We start from the raw sequence: 8,722 nt of genomic DNA, 5'->3' as shown, positions 1-8,722 counted from the left end.
AAAAATTTTCAAATTTGCGTTTCCGTTGAGATTTTTCACCCACATTGAGGTCAATTCTTAGCTCCGCAACTCTTGCAAAAGTTGACTCAAAACGGGTGATTCAATTTATGTTCCATTTGTCTCTATTTTGTAACAGGGAATTTAAAATTGATAGCAATAATAATAACTATCTTCCTTTAAAAAAAATAATAATAATGGCTATCTATACGAATTCATGATGTTCCTAATGCGTAAATAAACGTAAATACCTTAAAGAGTACATGAGCAACTCAACCACACATGACATTAGTTTGCTGCATTTTTTAACAGATTTGATCGGACATCATTTTTAATAATCGAGCCAATCTCCCACTATAAATTAAAAATATCGAAATAAACAATAGAACAGTGATATCAAAACCACACGTCACAATTTTTTGTGAAACATAAACGTAAAACTAAACTAAATTGAAATTAGTTTAAAAACAATTCTTACTAACCTCCATTTTCATAGTTTATCTCCCACTTTATGGTGGTGCTTCTTGATCTCAAAATAATCAATGTTTCTAAGGGGGTGTTTGGTTCGCGCGTGGGTATGGGTTTGGAATCAGGAATCATATCCGGGTGATATGGGTTTGGAACTTGATTCCTCATACCATGTGCTTGTTTCAATTTTGGATGGAATGAGATCGAGTTTCATCAAAGTTAAAAAAAATCTAAAATACAACATTAAAAATAATTATTTTTGATACTAAAAAAACATGAAAATGAAGAGTTGATCAAATAAATATAAAAAAATTCATTTAAAATGTTCCATTTAAGTTTTTTTTCATGTTTTTTAGTTTTATTACTTGATACCCATGGGTATCAATCTCATACCCACCTCCCCCCTTGGGTATGAGAAACCCATACCTCATGGGTTTGAGGTATGGATATGAAACCTCTATTTTTGCCAAACAAACACTTGGTATGAGTTTGACTCATTCCAAACTCATACCTCATACCTTTATGAGTTGAACCAAACACCCCCTAACAAGAACCAAAAGAAACCAAAACACAAAATTTGAATACATTTAAGTTTCATTATAGAATCAACATCTAAATTATCAAAATGAATTATGATGTCGAATAAGAAAAAATAGATAGTTTCGTATTAATAACTATATATGGATAGGAGTAAGGCTATAGAAACCGGTAGGCAGTAACAATAGTGTAACTGCGCAAGCAACAAAAATTTGTTAAGCAAGCATGGGAAAATAAGATGAAGATGAATGAGAGGGTGACTTTTTCTCACCTAGTCTCACTGAAAGGCAATTTTCAATCCTATATCTTGATCTTTCATTTCTCAACCCTTCTAATTTGTTCCGTAAAAATTAAACCGTAAAAGTATCAAAAGATTAAGATTTGGTAATCTGATATGACATTAATGGTAGGAAAACATATTTTCTCTTTTTTACGCATTTTTTGTGGAGGATCATTAGTTACCGTAATTTTATTTCCATTTTTTTTTTTTGAATTGTGTATACAGTATCCATATATGGGTTGAATCAAATAGCACTTACAAAATATTTGAATTAAATCGCTCACATCAGTATTGATCAAGTTAATAGATCCCGGATTTAAAGGGTACGTTTGTTCAAAAATATTGATTTGATATTTTAATGTAACTTTTTTTAAACTATTATTGTGGTTGAATTAAACAGGAATAACTGATAACGTAGATTTAGAGAAATAAGAATATTTTCAAAGATTGATTAACTTAAGGTTCTCCTACTCCAACTAAAAATATCTAATCTACCATAATATATTTTTCTTAATTTGCGTATTATATGTATTTGCCATAATAATTACGCAGATGGCATATACACTGTATCTACCCATATTTTTGTTGAATAAGGCTGAAATTATTTGCATTTGACACGTGGCAGAAGTCGTCTGCCGATGACATGTGGCAGATGGTTTTTGGTTTAATATAATATATGATGATATGATTATGCCTAATATAAAAAGGAAAATAAATGATTGAGACACCCAAAAATGAAAGTAGTAAACAAATGAGCAGTTATCATATATGGGTCGGCTTTGGTTGAATGAAGGTCAAAGGATTCATACGGAGTATATAGTTTAGGTTTAGTGTGTCTAACCCAAATGTACATGAACGGAGTACAATTTTGTTAATGTGAACTCCACCGAGTCGCTGACCCAAAAGGGTTTGATATTTTAGTACTTAATTATGGCCAATTGAGAGACCTAATTAAAGAAGATTACGCAAATCAAAACTAAATACACTCGTGGTTTCTACCAAAAATCAGAATTAACTAATTAGTTGAACTAAACTACATCAAAACTAATTAAGCTTGACATGTCTTTAGAAACATGGTGACAGCAACTATACAGTTGAAGTAGCTTTTGTGTCTAGCAAAGTTTTAGTCATCTCGGTACAAGTTTCTGTCGAATTCCTAAACTTTCGTTTCCTTGAGCTCTTGTTTGGCTTTGTTTCCATTGTTTCTGTGATGCCCCCTTCTTGGACATCAGATGCAGTCTCCTTATCCAAATTTCTTTTAGAAGTGCTACCTGTTAGCCTACTAACGTCCTCTGGTTCGATGACAGACATTGCGTTAAGAGTGTAGTCTAGCGTGAACAAGCTTCTTTCTATGCTTTCTATCCTATTGTAATGCCTCTGAGAATACGCGATGAGCCCTTCAAGTAGTTCCCCTATGCCTTTCACCTGTATATTATATTTTTTTTTTAAAAAAAACAGTACTTCAGTTATACGATAAGAGAATATATTATATGAGTATACACTAATGGGTTATAAAGATTTTTAGCCGAGTTGGTAGAATTCACCATCTAGATGTATCTTTACTGATGTGAGTGAATTCTACTATGTTGAGTTATTTGTCAATTATAGAGATTTTCGACTCTTGGAGCATGTAAAATGTACAGTGAACTTTTCGTGAAATCAAAGCCAAATTGCAGGGGATGAGGCAATAAGATTTCCTCACAACAGAAATACACACCTCATCAATGTCTATAGGTCGATGGATACTGAAAGCCTGTAATAGCATGGAGTTAGCGACATGACACAGCTTTGGCTTGGTATTCCATTCTCTAACATATTCAAGAAGTCGACCAAGTTCTTCCATCCCGAGAGACTGTAGAGCATTTCTCACATGATCTATTCTGATGTTCTTCCTGCACAAATGTCGCAGCAACAGTTAGTCTTCGCATAAAAAGCCACCATTAAGGCAATGGTCCAGAGCCACAAGCCCACAATCAAGTTTTACCTGTACAATTCTAAGAGCAGTTCCAAGAGCTTGTGAGGTTTTTTAAGCTGAAAGGCGAGTAGGATAGCTTTGGCATAATCAGCATCCGATATTGCATTTTCGAGATCTTGACCTCGCAGAACCTCTTCTTCCTATAGCAAGCCGATAGTAGGGCCGTCAGTAATCTTGTTCAAAATTAAAATTAAAAACCAGTAATAAAGTAAAACATAAATGAGGGATTTAAACCTGCGACCTATCGTTCACAAGATCTCGTCTTTAACCATAAGATTAATATAATAATACCTCTTTAGTTAAAGAAAAATGAAAAAAATTGAAAAGTTAAAACCGGTTCTCCTATCTGTACATGTAAAACAAGACAGGCATAGTTCAAAGTGATTGAGCAAAATAAGCCAAACAACGATTAAGTCGGTACAGTATCGAACTACCATTATTCATATTATGAGTGAAGTCAATTAGACTTTAACACACCTCTTTACGGAAGGCTTCTTCCTTTTCAGCAGCAGTGGAATCATTCCATAGATTTATAACTGCATCACTGCCTCCAGTAGCGAGCATTTCTGTTTTCCTTCCAATTGCCAAGGCCCATACCTACAGTTAATCATTGATGCAGCATGCAGCTTATTTAACAGCCAAAAACATATATATTCAGGGACATATTAGCGTGCCCCTCAGTCCTCATTCTTATGCAAAAGAAACTGAGAAGTTAATTCATGAACAGATAGATTACTATATAGCCTGAAAGCATTAAGTTAAAATATTTTAACATTCTTCAGGTTCTCACGGGTCAGCCAGAAATAACAGGCAGGAGAAGGGAATGTCGAAAAGCAAAACACACCTTGTCCTCGTGCTGATCATAAGTCGCAATGCATTCAATAGATTTTACGTTCCATAGCTTCAGTAGGCCATTCGCATCTGGAAAGAGGGTAATAGAAGATGCATCTTATTATTCCCGTAACAACAGCACGTCAGGTTACGTTACAGAATGCCTACTTACCAGTTGATACAAGCTGAGCCCCTCGGGAGATGAAGGATGCTCTATACACAGTAGATGTGTGACCCTCAAATGTTTTTAAGCAGGAGTGATCACGCACTGACCATAATTTTATGGTCTTGTCTTTAGATGCTGTCAAAACACAAGGGTCAACAGGAGAAAACTCAACAAACCAAATTCCCTGTTTGTGACCCACCAGTGACGCCATCTCCACTAGTTCTGGAAGCTTAAACAGACGAGCAGTGCGATCCTGGTCATGTTAGATAGACATTTAACAGGTCAGATGAGAATGCACAACGAACTTTAAATCAGAAGAAAAGCTCCGCCAGATATCCAGATCTCACACGCTGACACGTATATACCGAGTAGAGCTCCAATGACAGCAATATGTAGTTACAGGGCAACGAGCTCTCTTACAATTTTTGTATTCACGGCTAAATTGCCTTAAGAATGCGTCATTTGGACTGTAAAAACCTATAAAATCACAAATCAACCAACCTCTGAACCACTACAAACAAAACTGTCATCTGGTGAAATAGCCACGGAGTTAATATCATTCTTATGAGCCCCCACAGAACCTTTTGTCTTAAGACGGTAAGGTTTGTCAGAATCGCTGATAAGGCCTTCAAAGCTCCAGACCTTGAGTGTCTTATCACTGCAAAATGAATAGGTATTACTGTATTAATGTACAATCAAAAATGGGAGAGTAAGTGACATAAGTTGTTCATAAATCAGAGTTTCTCAAAACTTGCTGTAGCAAGTTGGCAGCAAGCAAGATAAGGTTAAAAACTTTCGGCAGCCAAAACAGATACTCGTGGAAGGGTTGTGGACTTGTTGGAAGCATCAAAGTCTAATAGAAAGGGATAATTCACATTTCCAGTATGTCAAATACACGTCATGGAATGTCATTGGAGTTCCAGGAAGAAAGATGCCTTGGCCCTTAGGTAAAAAGTGAGTAGATCGCCTTTGGATCCGAGTTGGAGGAATCCAAATAATGCACAATTCATAGTAGTTGTTTTTTTCACCCTATTTCTTTTTACCCTCCTTAAACAACCATCAAAGCCCCTTCACCACAGCACTGGGGCATTGTTGTTTGTTCCACCAAAGGGCCCCTTCTCCAAACCGCCAGAAAACCACCCAATATAATCACACAGAAGCGTCATTATCCAATTGAAATGAGTAACATTCTAAGAGCTAAATGATAGATGAACCAACTCAACTATTATAAATATTCCTATTACTAAACATGTTACATCTTCAAGTCAACAATGCAATAGAAACATAAAACAACGTAAATGTCCTATTATCAACACTAGAAGCGTAGATATAGAGTTATATAAACAGTAAGAGAACAATTTGTTTCGGAGGAAGGAGAAGGCAGGATAAACAAAGATTTAAGAAATCTGACCGACTACCACTGACGAAAAAGTTCCGCTGTTTCTTTGAAAAAGCAACAGCTCCAACAGCTTTCAGGTGACCGATCCCAACCCCCACACACTTTCTTGTTTCTGAATCCCATAATCTGACCTGCAACAAAGAAAATAAGGCACCATAAACAAAAAATTAGGTGAAGGTCATAAGCACAAGACAATGGCAATCCGCTCAACCTTGCATTGATTAGGGCTGAGATTTCATGATCACAAAAGCCTCACGGAAGAATATAATAATGAAAGGTCGGAAGGTCAATTTCGATATGATTCTCCCTCCAGGGTACATAACTAAGAGGATAGCGGCTTTTCCTGTTCCTGACAAGGGGTGATAGAAATATAAGGAGGGCTACTTACATCTTTGTCCTTGCTTCCAGTCACAATATATGTGCTTCCAGAACTTCCAATGCAGGTATCGAGACACAAAACTATTTTCGAATGTCCAGCAAGTACATATGAACATGACATTGATGCCATGTCATAAACATGCACCTGCACATAAAGAGTCTCAGTATGCTACGGAGGAGTATGTAACCGCGACATCTCATTTAAAAATGTATCCATAAATATGAGGCAACCGCGCAAAATGGATTGAAGGGCAAAATACCTGTTCAATATTGGTGGCAACAGCAAGAAGATTTTCATCTTCACCTACAAACTTCATATCTACTATTACTTCATTGTATCCAATAAGTCGCTTAGTAAGGCTCAAATGTAGAATTTTCTCAGAATGCTTCAAGGGTGAGTAAAAAAGAAACTGCTGGTCAGCAGTTATGCACAACAATCCCTGATCAGAGGGCAGCATATGTGCCGCAGTGAAGCCTCTTCTCTCGTCATCCTGGTCTGTTCTAAAAGTTACCTCTGAATACTTCTGCTTAGATAAACAAACTTCCCTGTTGTAGAAACGGAATAAGTAGATGATAAACATTTATAATCCGTACGACTGAATGTAAATTGAATGCTTGCAACCCTGATTCAGAATTCTTGTCAATCTAAAGAGTGTTTTTATCCAAAAAAAATTCGTCATTATATACTTGCAATGTAAATTTTGTACGACTGAATGCATTTACGTGTGCAATGTGCAGGACTCTAAAGTGTCTAAACTAACAGGCATATGAAACAAAGAACGTAATATAAGTACAACAAGGAAACCATTACCATATACGGACAACCCCACGTTCACCAGCAGTCAAGAAATACACTTCTTGCATACTTTTACTCTCTACTGCCTTATTCAAGGATAAACTGTCATAAAATGGAGTTCCAGAATGAATTGCACAAACAGCAGCAAGAACCTCGTTTGTTAGTATCGTCATCTTGCAATTATAGCTGCTAAGATCCCACACACTGACCACCTGAAACAATTTGACAATTAATTATACTCGTTAAGGTACCCTATGTAAAAGTCGGCCATTGAAATAAACACAAATAAGCTGCCGATATAGTGCAGGGCTAGAATTGGATAGATTCACAAAGTCTATAAATACACAAACAACAAGATTATTAAATTTAAAAGGTAGAGGCGTAGAGCTATGCCTGATCTCTTCCAGCACTGAACAGGAACATTCTATCTTCTGAAATTGCTAACGAAACCACAGTAGAAGTGTGATTCTTCATTGTAGCAGCACATTGTTTTGATTTTCCAGCTACAAGATCCCAAGCCCGGACAGTGGTGTCATCACTTGCCGAGAAAAGCTATAGAATTGCCAAAGCAATATAATGTTACAAAATTTGTACAAAATAATCAAAAGCGTAAATTATTGAAGAATTGAGAAAGGTAAGTGATTTTACAACGAGGTTGTTAGGATCAGGATGAAATAGGATGCAATTAACAATTCCTGTATGTCCCTTAAAATAATGTGTGCAATATCCTGCGTCTACGTCCCATACAAGCACTTTTCTGTCAGCTCCGACAGTCGCAAGCATTCCACCAGACACATCACAAGCCATTGCCAACACTGGACCCTCACCAATATTCTAAATCAATATAACAAAAACCGTTATTTTTTCACAATATACAATAGTGATAAATCAAAAGCGACAAGCGTGCATTTACGTGTGTATTTGGATAGATTAATGGTCAAAGTTTAAGTTCAAACGAACTTGTAAGACGAGTAGTTAGGTTACCTTCCAAGAGCGCACACGGGTGAACGAAGAGAGGTCCCAAACCATAATTTGGCAACTGTGAGTAGCAGCGAAAAGGAATGCATTGTCAGGGGCGATAGCGAGGGCAGTAACGGCTTCAGAGTCGCCTTCGAGGGTGGCTTTGATAGAGGCGTTTGCGCTGACGCACTTGACGATTTTAATGGTGTTGTTGCAGGCACATCCCATGAACGAGCCATCAGTTGAGACAGCCACTGGTCCACCACTGTAGAATTGTTCCAGGAATTTACTGCATTTGTAGCTTTTCTTCAGGGTTGCAGTTACGTCAGCCATGTTTCTGTTTACTGTTGAGGTTTTGCGAGTTTTCGAATCCCGTTAATCTTGTGTAAAACGATTTTACTTATTTGCTTTGGAATCAGGGCAATTCCTCCAAGTCTAATGCTTGCTTATACGTAAATTATGTGAAGGACCCAGTTGTTACTATATGTCTAATAATTGTTGATGAAACCCTAAAAGATCGAGAGGATTGTGGGAAACGCTATGACGCTAGAGAAAGTGTTCGTGCTTAAGCGTAGGGTGATCGAAGGACTACCATAACACTGATAAACTTTAATAATCCCCTCTATAGACTAAAAGATTAACAAGTCTAGGGTAATCCCGCTCATTTTTCCCATTCTTGCGCAAGAATATCCTCTTCTATTTATTAGTGTGGGTCCACTGTTAATTTAGTCCATTAATTTGGTTTCATTAATTGGCAAAAATCTTGCTAAAATATCTCATTTAGTGTTTTCTTACAAAATCTTTTTGACTAATTTGATTACCTTTATTAAAATTTGTTATTATTTTAAAAATCAAGAAATATAGAGATGTAATTTGATAAAAAATTATATCAATTTCTAAATATTTTTTCCAAATCAACTTCCTAAAAATTATCA

The 8,722-nt window shown here is 36.4% G+C and overlaps 1 protein-coding gene across 1 annotated transcript; it reads right to left on the bottom strand.

The window, feature by feature from the left end:
* Nucleotides 1-2,208: 2,208 nt before the first annotated feature.
* Nucleotides 2,209-8,416, bottom strand: LOC141621982 (protein TORMOZ EMBRYO DEFECTIVE-like). Its single transcript, XM_074438080.1, has 14 exons — nt 7,812-8,416; nt 7,476-7,661; nt 7,221-7,379; nt 6,843-7,039; nt 6,292-6,577; nt 6,042-6,176; nt 5,666-5,784; nt 4,756-4,912; nt 4,261-4,507; nt 4,102-4,178; nt 3,735-3,854; nt 3,267-3,397; nt 3,000-3,174; nt 2,209-2,707 (listed from the first exon to the last, which is right to left on the bottom strand). Exons 1-14 carry the CDS (start codon nt 8,118-8,120, stop codon nt 2,369-2,371), a joined length of 2,637 nt encoding a protein of 878 aa, XP_074294181.1. The 5' UTR covers nt 8,121-8,416; the 3' UTR covers nt 2,209-2,368.
* Nucleotides 8,417-8,722: the final 306 nt, after the last annotated feature.

This window comes from Silene latifolia, chromosome X (assembly GCF_048544455.1).
Source record: "Silene latifolia isolate original U9 population chromosome X, ASM4854445v1, whole genome shotgun sequence".
Taxonomy (NCBI): domain Eukaryota; kingdom Viridiplantae; phylum Streptophyta; class Magnoliopsida; order Caryophyllales; family Caryophyllaceae; genus Silene; species Silene latifolia.
Note: the sequence above shows the minus strand (reverse complement) of the source record. Positions and strands in the feature narration are given on the sequence as shown.

Excerpts from the sequence above, each read along its gene's own strand:
- LOC141621982 (XM_074438080.1), bottom strand. The coding sequence starts at position 8,120 with ATGGCTGACGTAACTGCAACCCTGAAGAAAAGCTACAAATGCAGTAAA. Across the intron at positions 6,578-6,842 it reads CGTGGGGTTGTCCGTATATG|GGAAGTTTGTTTATCTAAGC; the intron begins GTAATGGTTTCC and ends TTTCTACAACAG. Across the intron at positions 4,913-5,665 it reads TTTTTCGTCAGTGGTAGTCG|TGATAAGACACTCAAGGTCT; the intron begins GTCAGATTTCTT and ends TTCATTTTGCAG.